The 19,693-nt window shown below is 44.8% G+C and overlaps 2 protein-coding genes across 3 annotated transcripts; one reads left to right on the top strand and one right to left on the bottom strand.

The window, feature by feature from the left end:
* Positions 1 to 222: 222 nt before the first annotated feature.
* On the bottom strand, positions 223 to 14,780 carry ptpn11a (protein tyrosine phosphatase non-receptor type 11a). Of its 2 annotated transcripts, none has more exons than XM_070988351.1 (16): positions 14,462 to 14,780; positions 13,359 to 13,481; positions 10,545 to 10,739; positions 8,750 to 8,942; positions 7,478 to 7,597; positions 7,282 to 7,395; positions 7,090 to 7,186; positions 6,908 to 7,005; positions 6,370 to 6,528; positions 5,814 to 5,945; positions 4,991 to 5,145; positions 4,832 to 4,899; positions 4,306 to 4,457; positions 4,103 to 4,221; positions 3,881 to 3,986; positions 223 to 3,170 (listed from the first exon to the last, which is right to left on the bottom strand). In XM_070988351.1, the coding sequence occupies exons 1-15, from the start codon at positions 14,473 to 14,475 to the stop codon at positions 3,917 to 3,919; spliced, it is 1,809 nt and encodes a 602-aa protein (XP_070844452.1). In that variant the 5' UTR covers positions 14,476 to 14,780; the 3' UTR covers positions 223 to 3,170; positions 3,881 to 3,916. The 2 variants fall into 2 exon arrangements, with proteins under 2 accessions (XP_070844452.1, XP_070844453.1); XM_070988352.1 differs by having other exon boundaries at positions 6,926 to 7,005; positions 14,462 to 14,719.
* A 1,147-nt stretch (positions 14,781 to 15,927) lies between these two features.
* On the top strand, positions 15,928 to 19,291 carry tmed2 (transmembrane p24 trafficking protein 2). The gene is made up of 4 exons (XM_070989655.1): positions 15,928 to 16,278; positions 16,830 to 17,022; positions 17,554 to 17,661; positions 17,752 to 19,291. The coding sequence occupies exons 1-4, from the start codon at positions 16,099 to 16,101 to the stop codon at positions 17,874 to 17,876; spliced, it is 606 nt and encodes a 201-aa protein (XP_070845756.1). The 5' UTR covers positions 15,928 to 16,098; the 3' UTR covers positions 17,877 to 19,291.
* The last annotated feature ends 402 nt before the right edge of the window (positions 19,292 to 19,693 follow it).

Raw genomic sequence — 19,693 nt, 5'->3', positions numbered from 1 at the left:
AACGTTTTTCCAATTCAGCTCCTTCAAAATGGAAATTTTCACCAGCGAGCGTGTAGAAGCTTTCTGAAGAATTTTTTAGCCTTTTCCAGTATTTTATCTTATTGTTTTCTATTCCAACATGCACTCTGAACCTTCTCCTTCCCCTGAAACTTCGCCTGAGCTCGTTTGGCTGCCGATCAGTTTCAACAAATCACACACAAAGAAGGAAAAGCAGTCTTCATGTGGCATGAGCCTGTCATTTATTGTTACTGAGGAAGTTAACATGGTTAATTGCATTGAAAGTCATACAATAAACCTCTTAAGCTTTGTGAGAGGTCCCTCCCTGTGTCACAGAGAGAAAGCTGTAGGAATATACATACAGTATATCTTATTGGCAAGTAGATATGTTTTAGTAAGTACATTCTCCTCTACCAGGTGCTCATGTACAATATACATGTTAAAAAATATAGTTTGTTTGCATTGCGATCACCATTTTTCCTCTTTTGTTCAGGATGAAATAATTCACATTTAAGTGTTACAGGTTCTTGAATGGCGGTGGAACTAAAGAGCACTGTCGTTTCTTTTAATAGCTATCACGTACACATAGGCATTATGCATAGAAGGCACGTCTATGCATCTAAATTGCTTACATGATAAATGGAAAGCAGTTTTATCATCTGGGAAGAAAAAAAAAAAAAACAAGTAAAGGAACCGAGAACGAATGGCTGATCGGCAGCCGAGCTCCCTCCACACACACACACACACACACACACATCGCTCACTCGTCACAGGACACAAAACAGCACACGCACACACTCCACGAAACGTAAGACGAGCACAAACTCATCCGCGAGACGATAAAACTGCATACAGTACACCACACTACAGAAGACCTCAAAACTCAGTCAGTGGATGGCGTTCACCCGGGAGGAGGAGAGTCACCTCAAAGAACACTTGCTGTGAAGCAGCAGCCGGGTGTTAAGAGTCCACCGGTGGGAGGAAGCAGCCCCCTGAAAAACACTGATTTCATGAGTTTTCATTGTTGAGAGAAGCTGTTCAATCCTGGATCAGTGGCTGCTGAGAACTGTCCCTCAAGGCAAAGAGGAGAGCCGCCTCGTCCTCGTCTCCGCTGAGATTCTGAGTCCACTCGATCGCACAGACTGCAGCTTCTCAAGGCGTGGCGATGGTAAGCTAATGTGCCGAAGCTGGGAAGGCTTGACAAAAGAAAACACTTCAGGCCACACGTTTGAAATGAGTGTTGTGGAGAGAAACAATAATGCAGACTTCCCTAAAAACTGCAGCTGATTGTGAAAATGAAAATAAAGGAAGAGCCTGACACTTCGACAAATGCACTTATTTGCTTTCTTGCAGAGAAAAGGTTGATTCCACTCTCGTGTCTGCACACTCCGAATATGGACATGAGCTAGCAGGCGATTAGCTTAGCTTAGCATAAAGACTGGAAGCAAAGGGAAACAGCTAGCTCGGCTTTGGACCACAACTTGTGACGGACTCATTTTCAGGTTTTTTTGTACAGATTAAAAAATAAGTAACCTTCAGGGTTGCTGGTAGATGATTTCGTTATCTTTGCAGAGCCAGGCTAGCTGTTTCCACCCACACCATTTCTAGTCTTTATGCTAAGCTATTTAGTGTAGACATGAGAGGTACTGATGGCCTCACTGAAAGGCATTTTTCAGCATATCAATGTAAAAACATCAAGCTGTGGTTACAGCCAGCCAAGCTGCTTCCTCCTGATTCTCATCTTCGTGCTAAGCTATGCTAATTAGCTCCTGGTTGTAGCTTCATATTTAGCTTACAGACATGAGAGTGGTATCAATCTGCTCAGCTAACTCTGCAAGAAAGCGAACGAACAAATTTCCCAAAATATCAAGCTTTTTCTTTAAACTGTTCAAGACAAAGACAAGAAAATGTGTGTGTGTTCATGTGTGTATAAACTACTGATTCCAGCTGACTATCACGATCTATAACCACAACAACGACTATCTGTAGTGCCAAAGCTGAGATGTGTGATTGCTTCTTAAAACAGTGACTCTTAAAATTAAGTACATGTGGTGCTCAAAATAGGCAATGGTACACAAAAGGCATTTGTCTTAAAAAAAGAGAGAAAAAAAAAAAAGCACTTAAAAAAAAAAACTTAAAAAACAAAGTTTTTTTTGGCAGCCGTGCGTCTGTGGCGATGCCTGCGACTGAGATACACGACACGCCCCTGAAATCTTAATGTCATCGCACTGACTGACACACAAGTGCAGGCATGACATCAAACCCCCCCCCCCCCCCCCCCCCCGGAAACTCCTCTCCAAACCCCAAATCAGATCATTTATCAATCCACCAGGTGAATCAAGGCTTGACTGTAGTTGTTCTGCCGCTAAACAACAGCGCAGCAATAAGGGCACTGAGCTCAGGAATGGTTGACTGACGGACGCTGTATCCCAACAGAAGCACGTTAAACCCAACAGAGAAGCTAATTCACACTCTGAGCAGCCTGAATTCAACCTTCTCTTCCAGACAAAAGAACAAAAAAAAAGGAATTCATGTTTAGTGGATTACAAATCATCAGTAAATATGGTATCACACTACAATGCCAATAGTTCTTCATTCAGAAACATTACTCTACATAACAGTGAAAACTAGACAATAATCACTTTAGTCCACAAATAAGGTCTCGTCTCCCACTGAAGGCTCACCCGGCCGAATAGAGACTTTTAATTGGCTGAGAGATGTGGATAAATTCGTTGTGGTTTTGGCACAGGCCTTTTTCAGAAAACTCCTCACGTCTACAAACAATCTACAAACTCGTCCTTTGGTTAATTAAAAAATAATACATAGAAAAAAGAGAGATGAGCAAAGGTTAGCTAGGTGTTTCCCTCTGAGGAGAGTGCTCGCTGTGCGCAGCCCTTGTTGGGGTGAGATTTACAAAGGCTAAACCCAAACTGTGGTTTAGTACGGGGTTTAGCATGTTAGGCTTCTCAAAGGCTCCTCTGATGATCACAGTGGTTCAGAATTCAACTAGAGGGCAAATGTTCGTGTAAGATGAGCGAGAGCGCGAGGACCCTGGTGTCTGGGCTCCCTCGCGGTTTTGTGTTTTTTTGTGTTTTTCCATTGTTCCATGTCATTACGGTCAAGTCTCAGGCGTCAAGGTGTGGCTGGCGAGAAAACTGTCAGGTATCGAGATCCTGAAGGAGACGGAAAGAGAAACGGAAATGTGACATGAACGACTGTTAGCGCTTTGTCTCACCTGCAGAGAGAAGCAGGCCTTTATTTGAAACAGGTTTATATTAGAGGGGGCTGCAGTCCTGATTTTTTCATTTGCTGTTGCTGCTCATGAAACTCACACCTCCTCCATGTCTACATGTCTTCACAGAACATTTTCTGAGCTCTCCGTCATGTCAGGGTGTCTGTCGATGACACTGAACTCTTCCTGCACAGATATTTCAAATTAAAAGTCATCCAGTTGTTCAAAGGACGTAATCCCACTTCTCTCCTGGTGGGCTTTTAATGTGAAACATTTACAGGAAGTGTTCACCATCTGACATCACCATACGGATCTGTTACGTCACCGTTCGATAACGTGTGTCTGCAGCTCGGTGATGGGCAGGTGGCACAGTGTTGATTCTGAGGGATTCTGCAGAGTCAGGTGATTTCTCTGTGAATTCATTACTCCAAGCAGCCTTTTCACATTACACCTCATTATTTGCATTGATCATATAAAAATATTGATTGATGCAGCTTCAGAAACAGGCCCCAAGTGCTGATCTTCTGATTAGCAGAGGAAATGAACATTAGGCTGCATTCACCATCAGCCTCCCTCACTGCCACTGCGTCAACACTCATTTTAACTTGAGTAGTGCTGTTTTCCTTATGAGCAGCATGTGATTTAACTTACCTGGAACTGATAGAGCGCTGGGGTCACAGGTGAATCTCATCTGTAGCTCTTCTGCTGCTGCATCAGGCCCACGTTCTCATACACTCTGGAGCTGTCCTCCCTCATCCTGCCAACACATACGAGCACTTTGAGGGGAAACTCCTTTTTAAAGGCGATGCGTGAAGTGACTGGGACGTAAACAAACCCCCTCCTGCAGGGCCCGTTCCCAACAGCATTACTCACTCTGTGCAGGTGGGAGTAGGAATAGGAGTGCAAGGAGGCAAAGGGCTCTGCTCTCCTCCAGTCAGGTCAGACAGGGAGTACTTAATGTTGGTGTACTCGCGCCCTTTAATCTTACTTTTCTGCAGAGGGGAGAACAGAGCGAGGTTAGCGACGGCAGCAGAGAGAAGCGGAGGTGAAACGGGGAGGCGCTCTGAGCTGCATACCTGCTCCTCCTCTATGCGTCTCTGCAGTGTCTCTATGTAGTGCTGTACGGCCATATAGATGAATCTGTACTGCGCCTCCGTCTGCACCATCCCAGAGCGCTGAGAGCGGACCATCTGGATGGTCTTTGGCACGTCGATGTCGCAGTCCACCCCTGCAGCGTGAAAGCACGACTTTACACCAAAACATCCTCAGCAGTGCAACATGAAGTAAACTAGGTGGACAGGAGATGTCAGATATGTGTGTGTGTTGTTTACACTTACACTGAGACAGCCCAGACTGGAGATGAGTGAAGATGATAAAAGGTTTGTCTGGCTTGTGGTTCATTAACACATTCATGCATCTGTTTGTTAGCTTGCTGAAACTAAACTGCTACGTGAACAGATGACTCTTCTTCTGGTGTTTCTGCTGTGACCAAACGGCTTCAGTCTCTCTCCAGGAAAACCAAGAGGGACGCATGTGTGTGGCTAAGTGTGGATGAAAGTGTGAAAGTCTCATCTTGGTGTGGATGAGACGATGCAGACTCACCTTTTTCTCTGATCACATCTATCAGGATGTCAATCACTATAAACGTCCCTGTCCGCCCGATGCCTGCACTGAGGGACAGAGGAGGAAGTCTTTGAGTCCTTCATGCTCGCTTTGGCTTTGAGGCTCATGCATGTCAGTGCTTGTCTTGCGTGCGTTTACCTGCAGTGTACCGCTATAGGTCCAGCGTCCAGTATGCTCTCCTGCTTCAGGTTGACCTCCTCTAAGAAGTCGAGCACACCGCCGGGGTCAGTGGGGACTCCGTGGTCCGGCCAGGCCCTGAAGTGGTACTGCCAAACTGTACGCTCTGTGTTACCCTGAGAGCAGTCGAGAACAACTTTCAGCATGCGGCCAATCAGCAGAGAGCTTCAGTTCAGTCTCCTTACATCAGTACTGAGGCTCAATGAAAAGACCAAAACCGACAACGAGCTAGTCTGTCTCTCCTTCCTCCTGAAGACAGACATCTTTAAGGACAGGTCTTGAATATTTGCTAAATTATTTCTGCACTTTTTAGCAAATTTTACACTTTTTTTTCGTCGTGGATTAATCCACATTTGGTGCTCTGGTGAGCATGTGGGGCAGCAGGACGGTGTGTGTGGGACTGAGTCAAAGTAAAGAGTGTGAGTGTGTGTGTGTGTGTGTGTGCTCATGGTAATGAAGGAACATGGCAGCCAGTGCAACAGTGTGACTCACTGATGTGTTTCTACCACAGCACAGCGCTGTGGCTTGAGGGTGAATGCTTTGATTTCTCAGATCTTTAAAGCATGTTGTTTGTCATCCTAACAGGTGAAAACTGTATTTTCATGGTGCTGTTGTATTTTGTTGACTTGTGGTTTTCCTGCAGGATTAAATATACTGTGGCTGTGTGGCTACATTCATATGTTAAAGAGAACATGTAGCAGTAATGTTGGACATGGACATGCGTCTGTTTATGAGGCATGTCCTCCTTTATTGTCCATAAATGACAGAGACTCCGATGACCTACCTGTCCGACTTTGGACAGCTTCAGTTCTCTTAGGATGTAGTCGTGTGCGGCCGTCTCTCGGACGTTGCGAACGCGCATCGCACCGTATTCCTTCAGAGCCGACATGTCCGGCCAGTACTTCACACACTTACTCTGATGAGACACAAAAACATTCATCACATCAGTCTCAGGATCCCACAACAACACACAAGTTAAGTTCACATCATATTTCTGTTTGAACCAGACAGCGATCAGCTGAAGCCAGTGATGTCGTGTACGTCTGTGCACCATGAGACAGATTTTCATCATCAAAAATATTCATTTTAAGCCACGGACATCTCATATTATAAGCAGATTTTCGCGGACTTTAAGCAAAAAAACCCAGAGTGCTCTGGTTCCAGCATCTCTGATGTGATGCAACCAACAAATTCACTGACGGTGTCATTCATTCATTGTAGCTGCACTGGAAACAGTCTGAGCTAAGCTAGCTAACTTCAGGATGAAGAACGGCGCTCCACAAAGCTCCAGACTGGCAGACTGGCAGCCCGGCGTTAGCTCGCAGGTCCGTTTCGCTTACCTTTCCTCTCTCCACCTCTTTGGTGGTCATGACGATGACTCGAGAGTTCTCCTGGAACACCATCCTCCAGAAGTCACTGATGGTGTTCTGCAGACAGCCCTGAGTGGCGATGTAGCTCTTCTTCAGCTTGGTGCTGTTACACTTCGAGTCAAGCTCCGGCTGCGTGCACACACACACACACACACACACACACACACACACACACACACACACACACACACACACACACACACACACACACACACACACACACACACACACACACACACACACACACACACACACACACACACACACACACACACACACACACACACGTCGGCTGAACACTCAAAATGAGCAGCGCGTGAGGTCAAAGGTAACAGCAGCACAAATGAACTGAAAACACCTGCTGGCCAACTGCACGACGACTGAGCAACACACAAATCTACATCTTATACATCAACGCATCATCAACACAGAATAAACGGTGTGTGTGCGTGTGTGTGAGAGAGTGTGTGTGTGTGTGTGAGTGTCCCTGAGGATGAACTGAGTTTACCATGACGGTAGATACTACCATGATGATATTGGCGTTGATGTAGTCGGAGCCTGGCTCATTTGGGTCCCTGTCATTCAGCACCACACGAGTGTGGTCGACTGCAGACGGAGAGAAAAACATCAGTTAGCTGCGTTTGAAACGGCTGAAAGGCTGCTCTGCTGAGGGAACACAGCGTTTCTCACAGGGCAGAATGTTCTTGTATCTGTTCTTGTTCTTGTTCTCTGCTCTCTGGCCCTCTTTCCGACTGTAGAGCAGTTTGCACTCCTGCTGCTGCAAGGTCTGCATGAAAAGAAGAGAAAAGGGTCAAATTCAGCCTGTGAGTTCATGTGATTTCATGTGTGTCGGCTGCAGAGTGACACAACAGAGCCGCTCACCTCAAACTCTTCCCAGAAGCCCTGTTTGACCTTGTCTGTGGCCTCCGCTAGTTTGCTTAGCTCCCGAACTCGACTTTCAATCTCTGCGGCGTTAATTCGAGTAGTGTTCAGGGGCTGGGGAGGAGACAGACGTCAGGAAATGCTGCCCGAGCTCACGGTGAAATAAAGGCTTGAACAAAACAAACATGGGCGGTACCTGTTTGAGCTGAAGCACGGTGCCCAGAGTTTCCACCATGGGGTTCTTCTTGTAGTGCTCTACCAAGTCGGTGAGGGAGTCAAACTTCTCCCCTCCACCCACGTCGTACTTCAGGTCGTGCTGAAGAAGAGGCCACGGCCACATGTCAGTCGCCATCATGAGACAATGAAAACGTTTGCATGCACATGAAACCAGGTGAAACCAGACGACAGCTTCACATGCACAGGAGCAGACCCACATGTGTGTGTTTGAGGGCTGAGGGCAACGAGGGAACAGACTGTACTGAGAGCGCACAGCTGTTACCACAGGTGTTACCAAACACACTTCGCTGTGTTCTATTTGCTCGCATCACACCGTCTGTTCTCCACCAGACTTTTCAGGGTTTCCCCTCGACGTCTGACTGAGGAGAGAATCAAGCAGCTCAGAACAGAAAGCGAGAGGAGGACGGCCAGCTGCTAACGCCTCCTTCAGGGCAGCCACCTGTCTGCAGAAACACAGCTGGCTCTGCAGAGTCGGTCAGCTGGGGGGGGGCTGGTCTGGTGCCGGTCTGTCGGCAGATGCGACCCCTCCATTAAATTAATGATACTGACGTTTAAAACTCATTACGTATAAACATGAAAGAAAATCAATGTTAGTCGCTCATTCCACTGCTGCACTCGACGGTCAGAGACCAAAGCTTACGGGTCTGAAGGGTTCAGGTTCTGGATCAGGGATCATTCTGAACACCAGGACGCATCACGATGTGTCATGATCTCCCCTCTCATCCTCCTGCTGCCATAGCAACACTTTGCTGACTGACGTCTTTGTCACATGCACCAAGAAAACAGCCTTAAATCCTGGATCACACCTGACGCCGGTCTGCCATCGCTCTCTTTAAATAATCCACTGAACATAATTAACCTGCCGTTTACGACAGAGAGTGAACAACGCTCGACCTGCCGCCGTCGAGGCCTGACGTTCCACATTTTAAGCTTCACATCGTAGAGGAACTGAGAGACATGAAACACACCTGTGATCTGCTTTATTTTTGTTTGATCGACTCTTCCTGGAGGCCTCTTTGCGTACAGATGCTTACGCTTCTTCACATCTGTGCAGCCTGCTGCCTCTCTGCATGCGTTTCCTTTCCGTGTTGATCACAGTGCACAAAGCCGACTGTATCCTGATTACTTACATTAGCGTCTCAGTGACTCTGAGCAGTGTAGCAGCTGTAAATCCTCTGATGTAACAGAGGCTGTGTGAAGGCGGGAAAACATGCAGGTACAGTGTGCTCACCTGGCAGCGGATCATGACGTGAGTGACTTTGGGTTTGCTGTCACTGCTGTCCGTCTTGTCGTCTCCCGTGCGGACGGACAGGACGAAATCTCCCGGGTGGCTCTGGCTCTCTCTCACCAGGAAGCTGCCGTTCTTGCCTTTCTCCGTCAGCAGCTTCTCGGCCTCCCTGCCCGACAAGTGTCCGTGGAACCACCTGGGAAACAGGTACGCGACAGTCAGACGTGTTCCACCTTCTCATCACGGAACACCTGCTTCCAACGCTAACTCGCATAAACTCACTGCTTCACAACATCACTGTCTGCTTACATGAAGTCAGCGCAGGATATTCACCGTTTACAAGGCCGGCTAAAGACATCACATTAACCCCAGAGCAAAGCTTTTCTGTTTATTGTCGGAGATCACTGTGAAATGTTTTGGCTTTGGTGTGAAAGCACAGCTCAGACTGTGTGTACGCTGAAGCTTTGTCACAGTAAATATAAACTCTGACTTCAGCTCTTCACATCAGTCCCTCGGAGGGTAACTCCTCTGTATGCAGCTGCTTTTAATGGCAAAATGCAGCGCAAACAACGTTTTGCTGTGAGTTTCATCAGCTTCTCGCAGCAGACTCACAGGATTGGTGTTTGTCTGTAAATGAAGATTTGGGTAATATTAAAAATGACTTTCTTTTCATGTCTTCACACTGTCCCCAATATGTCGAATCCTGAGGTAACAGCTGCAGCACTAAACTGTAGCTAAAAGCACCAAAATCCTTTTACTGAAGCATGACAGCGATACAAAGCGACAGCAACCAACAAAGAGGCAGAGAGGAAACTAAACGATCAATCAGTCACTGAATGGAAACCTAATCAGCAGCCATTCTGATCAGTTATTGGTTACATTTCAAGGTGAAAAGCAAAGAATTCTCTGGTTCCAGGATGTGAAATGTGAATGTTTTCTCTTTGTTTCATCTTCTATGATCATAGACATTCAAACTCAACACAGACACATTGATGGAGCAGGTGTGATGATCCACTGATTGCAGGTTTCCCCTCAGTGGAGGTGTTCGCTCTGCCTCTGCTGGGTCAAATGTGTCTCATCAGCCTGGTGTCTGACCTGCAGCCGTTTGTCTCATGTCCTCACCTGATTGGCACTAATTGAGCTGATTGGACGCTCCCTATTGGACGTCTCCACAGCGGCTCATCTGCTTGCTGGCAGGCCGGGCCCCACCTGGCCTAACCCAGTGTGGAGCTACTTATATTTGATTTGGGAGAGGTTTTTCAGACAAACGGTCTTCCTGATGCACCCCTCCTCATTTCTCTGGGCTTTAATGAGCCCATCAAATGCGTGACCTTTACTGAGTGAAGCCACTGCTCGTTTTCCCTGAAAGTTAATAGACCTAAAATTATATTTCAAAATTGTTTCTTCAGGAAACCCTGATTTCATTTGCCGAGCTCATAAAAACATGGAGTATATATTTCTGCTGGTGCAGTATTTCTGAGATAACAGAGCAACTGGCGGTTAAATTCGTACACAAGTTATTTGGACAAAAGGAAATGTGGATAAATGATCGCCACACAGTCACTTCCTCTTTGTGCAGGAAAAAGCACATTTTCACATGAAGTCTAGACAATGAAACGCAGCATATTCAGTGAAGTTGGGTAACTTAAGGACGAGTTTATGACCTTTAATGAAAGAAGAAGAAGAATCTTAAATCCTGGTTTGGCTGATCGTAACTTCTCTCCTACAAAATTTAATCCACAATATATCAAAGCGTTCAATTCAAGAACAAAACACAACATCCAAGGCCATCGCTCACCTCTCTGAGGTGGGGTCCGCACAGTTGAGTGGATACTTGAGCTCAATAACATCTCCGTTCTTCTCTTTCAGCTGCCCGTGATGCTCCATGTAATACTGCACCAGCTCTGCCAGAGTGGCAAACTTCTCCCCGCCGTACAGGTCGTAGTAGTCTCCCGTGTTCTGGATCTTAATGTGGGTGACGGCTCCATTTCGCCTGCACAAAAAGCACAAACATTTAGAGAAATGCTGCCATCTGCGACAAGAACAGACCCCAACAGGAAGTTCATGTTCCTAGAAGACAAAATTCCACTTAATTAGTAACTGGAATCATCTCCATATTGAGTACAGAGGACTGACAGAGAGCTTCATTCATTCAGCTTGTGGTCGACTACAATGCGTCAAACATGGATGCTGCAGAGAACGAACGTGGACGCTTCACACACACGTTCAAACCAGCAGCAGAAGACCAAAACAACCAGCGCAGTCTGAATGTGGACGCCGAAGATTAGAGCCACCGACTCAGCGTCTGACCGAATGTGAAACATGGTCACAGTGTGCCTTCAGTGCCTGAGTTACGAGAAGAAAGTGTTCCTGCGCAACGTTATGATGTCATAGTGAAGCTGACCTTTGACCTTCTGGATATAAAACATCATCACTCCACTTTATCCTGCGGGACATTTGCGTTAAATTCTCGTCACAATCAGCATATTAACTCTTCAGTTATGGCCAAAATCATGTTTTGTGAAGCCACAGTGACCTTTGACCTTTGACCACCAAAAAGTGAACACTTGTGCCATTCATATTAATAATCAATAATCATTTTTTCATCAAAAATGCCAAACGTTACCTCAGATGTGATGATTTGCCGTTTATATTTGTTTTATGAGACTTTAAAGTGAATTTCTTTGTGTTCAGACAAAACAAGCACATAAGAGACATTATTAGACAGATTACAGATTAATTAAGGAAGAATCAATCAAGAAAAGAATGAGGAGATTAACTGATAATGAAGACCACTCTTAGCTGCAGCGTCATTAGCTTAGCAGGCTCCGGCACTTGATGCAGAGTTCATGTCTTGTGATGAATGTGAGCAGCGTGTTCAGTTCAGCCGCACGCAGCACTGACACCACGGACAGCTCGTCTGTCATTTGAAAGAGGTGACAGACAAAAAGTAAAAACTGAAAACACTCAAAAGGCAGAGCGACGACACCCAGACTCTATGCTGGCAAACCTTAAAGGAAACACCACGTTTTGGTGACAAAAAGCAGATAGACGACATAAAGTGTGTTGAGTCATTGTCGGTGACCGCCATTACATCGGAAAATAGAAAAGGAGAACTTGTGGCAGATCTGAAGCTCGGTAGCATGTAACTTTGAATGACTGACGGTTAAGTTGGCAGAATGTGCACAAAGAGAGACGGACGTGCTGGTTTGAACCAGCGGGGACCAGTCTCCCTGTGGAAATGTCTCCGTTTCCATAAGAGGAGCGTGACTTGTTTTGTTTCCATAGGAAGTAAATATGGTGTGAGATGAGAGGCTGCACAGCTAAAATATGAGACTGTCACAAAAATAACATCGGCTGCATCAGCTAAACCGAGTTAATGATACTTCATCTTAAAAATTTATGACTCGACAGGCTCGGAGATAAAACCACAAACTGTTTTTTATTAGTAAAAGGTTGGTCTTCCTCCTCCTTGTTTCCCACCATCACTCTTCAGATGGAGCAGCGTTCAGCGCCTGAACCCTCTGAGTTATTATCCCAGCATCAATTAATAGCGTGAATATTACAGCACATTTAAAGCTGCATGCATTGATTTTTCAGGCCTCTCGCAGACAACAGAACAAGCCGAAAACACAACACAGGCACATAATCTGAACATCAGGTGTATTAGCGAACAGCTGCTGTTCACACATCCAGCAGACTCTGAGCAGCATCATTATTCAACGGGAGTCGTGTTTGTGTCCACCTGATAAACGCCAACATTTACTCTGGTTTGAGCTCTGCTTTGATCTCCCAGCTCCTGAGCGACGTATCTCGCTCTTCAGCTGTCAGATGTTAACCAGCTGGTTGCTAACTACGTCAGTTAAGGCTGAGCAGGTAGTGTTTTAGTGGGTTTATCAGCACTTTTCACTCAAAACAGCTTCCAAAACCAAAACAATGATCCAAAAGAGACTAAAATAAGAGTCAGGTGACATCTTTCAAACTGCTCAATAATCTGATGCATTGCTATCAGAAAAATATTGATCATTAGAGCAAATAAACTCACCAACAGACCAAATGACCTTTAATTTCACATTCAATTAAAAGAAGTTTGAACGTTCAAACATCATCTTCCTCTGCTGATGCTTTGTATCAGGTCGCAGCCTGTTGGTGCACAATCACAGCTTGGATAGTAATAATTGAGTTACGGGCAGAACATCCGATTTGCTTATCATGTCAACATATCAGTCATTTTCACTGCGGCTGTTACAAGCGTGATTGATGTCAGCAAACCTTTAACAGCCTGAGAGAACGTTTACTTTAGGTCAAGACTTTTCAACAGAGCTTTAATTCAGGATTGACTGCAGGTTCTAATATTCTGATGTGCTTTTCTGTTTGTTTGTTATCCTTTTGTTTACATTTGGATTAACAATCACTCCTTGAAAGACCTAAATATTTTATCACTTTTACTCACTGATGGCTACACTATCCCCCCCAATACGGGAACTCAATGTGAAAACATGAATCCAGCACACAGCGATCAGGAGGTTCTTTCATTTCTACTGTCAGAAGTGAAGAGCAGCACAGAGCTGATTTGGAGACTTTGACAGTGTCGTGCTGGATGTGCACTCACCGTACTGAGAGGGTAAAATCTCCTGGGTTACTCTTACTGGGTCTGGCTAAAAAGCTCCCATCCACTCCTCGGGTCAGCAGGAGGTTTTCGGCCTCCACACCTGTGATGTTGGGGTGAAACCACCTGGAGGAGGGGTGAAACGATGATCAGCCTCAGTGTGGAGTGCAAGTCTCACTATAAATCGCTCTGCATTTACTTTTCAAATATTCTAATAATCCCCCAAAAAGCATCTTGCACGGCCTGTACAATACTTTTCATAACAAACCCACAATGCAGAAACTGTAGTTGCATCATAACGACAACCTTCAACTTTATTGTTCCCCAGTGGAAAATCTGTTTGCAGCCAAGTAAAGCACAAACACACACACAGAGACCTGAACATAAAACAATAAAACACAAAACATCACGTGTGCTAACTGTCTCTCTTTCTGTCTTTTGAAGGACTGAGGCTCCTTTGAGCTGGACCATCAGCTATTTTCGGTCTCTTTGCTTTCTTCCTGTCTGGTTCTGTCTTGGTTCATGTCTGTGTCTTCATTCAGACATGATCCAGGTCTTCATCGTCCACCAGTCTCAACCTCGGTCTTTGCTCAAAACTGTCTTTATATTACATGTTGCCTCTGTATGAATAAACCGTCCTAAGGTGTTGTCTCTGTGTGAACAATAGTCTGTCCTCTTTCATGGTCCTGAGGAAGCTTTGCGGTCTTTAGCTAACTTATAATAACGTTGCATACTCGCTTTAATTATGTTTGTGCTTTACGTTCCTTTGACTCCATAGTACTTCTACTGCTGTATTTTCTTTATGCTCTGTATAAACCACATCTATACTGATATCTAGCCTCTAAGTTTGACCGCAGTGTCACAGCGTTAACGGTGTTTACTAACCTAAACATCTGACCGGGCTCGAGCGTTAAGTTGCCGGTGTATGCTAAATGAAGCGCTCCTTAGCTAGCTATTCCACAACCAGCGGTTTTTTCCAGAATCGTCGGCACCCACTCGGAGCTTGTTTACGGACATACCAACGTCCAAACAGCTGAGTTTGGTTAAAGTTAGCTAACTCAGCTAACATAATAAGCAGACATTGTTTTCCAGACAGCCCCCCTTACCTCCGAGATGTCATTTTTTCGTTCCTCACTTCCTCGCTGGCAGTTAGCAGTAGCTACAATTAGCTGGCTAACGTTTCCGACCGTTTCTGCTTCGATCACAGAATAAAGTGCTTCATCGGTTCACACCCGGTCAAAACGGGCACCGAAATCTGGGCATTGAGACTAATTTTTAAGAGCGTGCGTTACCAAAACTCTCTAGGCCTCGGCCCCGGAGACTTCAGAGCAAGTCGATTATTGGACGTCACCAAACATGCGACAAAATAGAGGATGCGCTGATTTTTTCACCCTGGGCGGCCGTTCTTCGCTGCCGCTCACCTCCTTTAAATAAAGCCACGGTGCTCGGCCCGTCCGGCAAACGGTGTGACATAAATTAAAGAGTCCTATCACTTTCACTTCGCGCATGCTCATTAACAGCTTATTTTATGATTACAGCGGCACGAGAGGGAAGCGGCGCAAAGGGTCTTCTGAGAGTTGGCGAAGGGTCTGCCGCACGCGTCAAAACGAAACATTCCGGAGTCCACCGCGGAAACCGCAAGCAGCTACATTAATCATACAGCCAAGGAAGAAAACAGCTATTAAATTACCTGTTATTTCTGACTTGTTCTCTCAGCGCAAGTCATAAAGTCTTTGAGTAGAGTCTTTTAGGGTGTAACCTTCACTGAGAGTGCTTCAACTGCTTAATGTGTCAGATTAGAAACATTACGGGAATAACTGTCAGCACTTTTCATTTTTACACATAGTTCTCAGTTATATTTTTTTTAACTTACGCCACATGATTATAACAAAGACGGGTGTGAAAACTTTTTTGGCTTAAAGATAAAAATACTTAAATAAAATTACTTGTTAAGTAAGTTAAGTCAAAAGCATGCAGTAGGTGTCGATTTTAATAGTTCATAATAAACTCAAAATGTGGAACTTTTCACATCTGTAGAAACAAAGTTATGGAAGTCACAACAGACTCAGCGTCTTGAACAAGAAGGCACTGCAGGAAAAGATGTGGTATGATGGCACTTGTGGCATGTTTGCCTGCTGCAGGTCTTCCAAAAAAGCTCTCAGGTGGGGAATAACCACCAAGATGAACTATAACATTTACTTTAAAGAAAGGGAGTTAAATCTGTCATCAAGAAAAATACAGTCAGAATCGTGTGGCACACTTTAAATAAAGCCACTGTTTATAACTACTAAAACTTCGTGATTTTTGCCTCAGTTTATTTGATTAATCAAGTAATTCATACTTCTCATGCAGAGAGGCTATGAAGATATTCTTTCAGGCTATAACTGAAATATGTCTAATGTTTGTGCTCAATTATGTATTTAACATGGTTATTTAAATAATTAACCTCTAAGCACCTCTTAGGACAGAAGTATGATCCTCCGTCTGTGTTGCAACCTAAGTTGACATAACGATCTGCTGTGAACAATTGGCGCTTCTTAGATTTGGCCCTCGCCGCTTACCGTTTAAGCCCGTACGTGGCAGTCGGAGAGCAGTACACAGCAGCTGAGGCTGATGCGGCTCCTCTCCTGCAACAATTCACTCATACAGACTGACATCCTGCATTCCGACAGGATATACTGAAGCAAGGACCCTCTTTACGTTGTCAGACTTGGTGTGAATTCCGCTATCAAACACTTGAAACATGTTTACCGTGTCGGAGCTGGTTTTCTTGCTGGCCGTCCTGTCTGCCACTGCGTCCGGCTACTTCGTTAGCATAGACGCCCATGCCGAGGAGTGCTTCTACGAGCGGGTCAACTCCGGCACAAAGATGGGCCTCATGTTCGAGGTTGCCGAAGGCGGCTTCCTGGATATCGATGTAGAGGTAAGATGCTTCACTAAGATGATAAATTAATCACCTAACATGGGTAAATAGGTGTTTATTTGTTGTTTTTTAACCCGAGTCTGCGCCCGTGATACGGAAGGCCTGTGCTAACGTTAGCTGGCGCCGTCTGCGTCAAGTGAAAGTAGTTGCTATCCGGGTCGATGTCATGAACCGACCCTCGGACACAAAATATTTTAATTACAGGATTAAATCAGTACAGAATCACTATCCGGCCATCTTTCTGTGACCAAGTGTGTGACAATGCTGATTGAATTATTCACAACGATACAGGAAGTGCACAGTTAGCATTGTGCCCGGCTAAGTTATGCTAGCCATCTAACATTATGCAGCTAATAAGACGTCCTCTATGTAAATCTTACACAGTGCTACAGATATTAATGTTAGCCCTCTTTTGACTCGACTTTTGGGGGAAAGCTGCTGTGGATAAAAGTACAACTTTGTACACATATGTTTCTGCCATATGCTACATGTCATTTATGTCGTGCCTTCATGCAGCAGTGTTTTTTATGTAATGCCTGTCTCCTCTGTAGATAACAGGACCCGATGGAAAGCAGATTTACAAAGGCGACAGAGAGTCTAGTGGGAAATATTCTGTGGCAGCACACATGGACGGAACCTACAAGTTCTGCTTCAGCAACAAGATGTCAACCATGACACCCAAGATCGTCATGTTCACGATTGATATTGGAGAGGCCCCGAAAGGCCAGGACATGGAGACAGAAGGTACAGTAATAAGAGCTACGTAAGAGCTACATCTCATATACTTCAGCCGTTTCCCCCATGGATCATGCAGAGTGTAAACCAGTCTTGTTCTGCAGTCATTGATCTTGTCCTTGTGATAGATTCTTTCCCCCTTTGACTTTATGCTGGGCGTCTTTTCCTCTGTGTAGGTGGTGACAGCTGGGATGGTAGGGCTCAGGGCGGGCTGAGGCAAAGCCGCTGTTGTGAAATAGACTTTTGAGTTTGTGATGCACTGCAGAGTTTTCTCTAACCGGCGTTGTTTCCATAGTATAAACTAATATTTTGCATTTCTACTGTACGTAGTCAAAAGGTTGTGATGTTTGTGAATGGTTTGAGTGTTTGCACAGTAAGAACACGTTGGATCTATCAATGTCTGGTGATGTGACGCCATCACCTGCGACGTGTGTCATAGTTTCCAAACTGTTATGCATGTGTTGCATACCTCATGCATGTTTTTTTTTGTGCACAAGAACTGTGCTGTGAACCATTACTGATTACTTTTCTCGGTTCCAGCCCACCAAAACAAGTTGGAGGAGATGATCAACGAGCTGGCTGTTGCCATGACAGCTGTAAAGCACGAGCAGGAGTACATGGAGGTTCGCGAGAGGATACACAGAGCGAGTGAGTCCCGAGCCAATGAGAGCGTGTTCCAGGAAGCAGTTTGTCCTTTTGATTGAGTGTAATTTCACACAATGTCTCTTCTCTTTCCAGTCAACGACAACACAAACAGCAGGGTGGTGCTGTGGTCGTTCTTCGAAGCTCTGGTTCTGGTGGCAATGACACTTGGACAGATTTACTACCTGAAGAGATTTTTTGAAGTACGGCGAGTGGTGTAGTGTGATTAAATAATCCCTCTGTGTCCTCCACTGTTTCCTCCAACACCAAGACAGATATTTACACTCTGGAAATGAGACTGGCAGTTTTGAGTAAAGCCTACATATGATTGGATCTCAGATGTTTTGTTCTCATGTTACCTATTCGGTTCCTTCTTTAAAATGTAATTAGTGTTTGTTTGGAATGAATGGCCAAAAGATTCTGAGATAGGTGTCAATTTTCATTAGTTTTTCTTTTGTTTCACAATATATTTTTTTGTCCAATAAGGTTTGATAATTGCAGTTAATTACCAATTATTAGCCAGTACAGTTTTGCCTGTGTGAATGACTGTGAGGCTCTTCAGCAAAGGCAGGCAGAAGGAAAAGACTTGGAAATGCACATAATTTGATCGGCATGTGTGGAGTCACCACAGGAGAATGTAGCCCTTATTAAGATAAAAATAGCTTCCTTTTCCTCTGATAAAAATTTCAAACAAGAAAAAGATGCATCAGACTTTCGTCTGCGATGCGGGAGGTTCTGTTTCCGGTGTCTAAACCACACAAAGTCAGACAGTGTACTGGCAGATATGTGATATCTGTACATTGTGTTAATGCTCTCAAACAACAAATTGCACTCCTGATGGACACGTCTAAATATCTGAAGGACTTACACTGCAGCTGGTCTTTAAGGGAAACTGTACAGCTTCTAGCTCCGTCTGTTGATTCATAGCGATCCATGCCACGGGGGGCTTCAGTTGACTTCTTTGCAGGGACACTGTAACTCCCTACGTAGTTCAGAAAGTGACAGCGGGTGAGTGGTTTCTTGGTTTTCAAACACTTAAATTAAACTTTCACTTAGCAGGAAAAGCTTAAAGAGCCGAGGCAGGGGTGCATTTTAAGATGAACTACATGGGGTGCAACTCCCAAGTGTAGAGGAATACTGAAGTACGTGTTACATGTTGATTGATTGAGGGAGGGAGGGAGGGGGGTCTGACACCTGATGACTGCTGTGTGCTTTAGTTGCTTCTTCTGTAGTTGTTTTGTTGGGGTTGGGGATTTTAAATTATATGATTGTATACAATTTTGAACTGTTTGTTTTTCCTGGAGCATATCCTGTGACATGCGACTGTTTGGGTGATGCCTTTCAAATGACTTCTACCTTTTTCTATCCCCATACAAGGTAAAAGCTTGAGTCCAAGGCAGTAGCTTCACATCGAGCACATGGCAGCAGCACCATAAGTGTCGCATGTGACTGAATATGCTCTGCAGTTTTGTATTAAAAACAGTCTTTGGTGAGCTCGGGCAGGTTCGCTGCTCGGTGCACAGTCTCCTCCTTTTTTGTGATGACAACAAAATCTGATAAATGGATCTGTACAAATGTAGGATGGTTGTGGAAAATGCCCCAGGTTTCATAATAAAGCCAATATTCTGTACAATTACTTGGATGTCTTTCTACACAGGTGGTAACGATGTGTTGGTGAGAAAGTTTGACTGAACCGTTGAATTCAGCTCGTGAGCAGGAAACAAGCTCCTCATGCTGTGCGTTTCTGAGCTACATGTACTTTACTGGACTGTTTCCATTCATAATGTTTAATCCTTTACTCCATTTCAGCAGGAAATCTTATTACCTTTTACTTCTCTACATTTATTTGGCAGCCGTAGGTAATAATTTACAGATTCACTTATGGTCAGCTTATTAAATATGATGTACTGATTAGCTTCACAGTAATTATTGCTCAAAAATAATCATATTGAGAACTTTACTGCATTAGTTGACAATACCTGTGTGCTTTAATAGCAGTAAGATTCTGCACTGAGGACTTTTACTCATAGTAGGTGCT

Source organism: Chaetodon trifascialis, chromosome 20, assembly GCF_039877785.1.
Source record: "Chaetodon trifascialis isolate fChaTrf1 chromosome 20, fChaTrf1.hap1, whole genome shotgun sequence".
NCBI lineage: Eukaryota > Metazoa > Chordata > Actinopteri > Chaetodontiformes > Chaetodontidae > Chaetodon > Chaetodon trifascialis.
Note: the sequence above shows the minus strand (reverse complement) of the source record. Positions and strands in the feature narration are given on the sequence as shown.

Excerpts from the sequence above, each read along its gene's own strand:
- ptpn11a (XM_070988351.1), bottom strand. Across the intron at positions 7,598-8,749 it reads ACGTCATGATCCGCTGCCAG|CACGACCTGAAGTACGACGT; the intron begins GTGAGCACACTG and ends CCTCTTCTTCAG. Across the intron at positions 4,222-4,305 it reads GACGCATAGAGGAGGAGCAG|AAAAGTAAGATTAAAGGGCG; the intron begins GTATGCAGCTCA and ends TCCCCTCTGCAG.
- tmed2 (XM_070989655.1), top strand. The coding sequence starts at position 16,099 with ATGTTTACCGTGTCGGAGCTGGTTTTCTTGCTGGCCGTCCTGTCTGCC. Across the intron at positions 16,279-16,829 it reads TCCTGGATATCGATGTAGAG|ATAACAGGACCCGATGGAAA; the intron begins GTAAGATGCTTC and ends TCTCCTCTGTAG. Across the intron at positions 17,023-17,553 it reads CCAGGACATGGAGACAGAAG|CCCACCAAAACAAGTTGGAG; the intron begins GTACAGTAATAA and ends TCTCGGTTCCAG.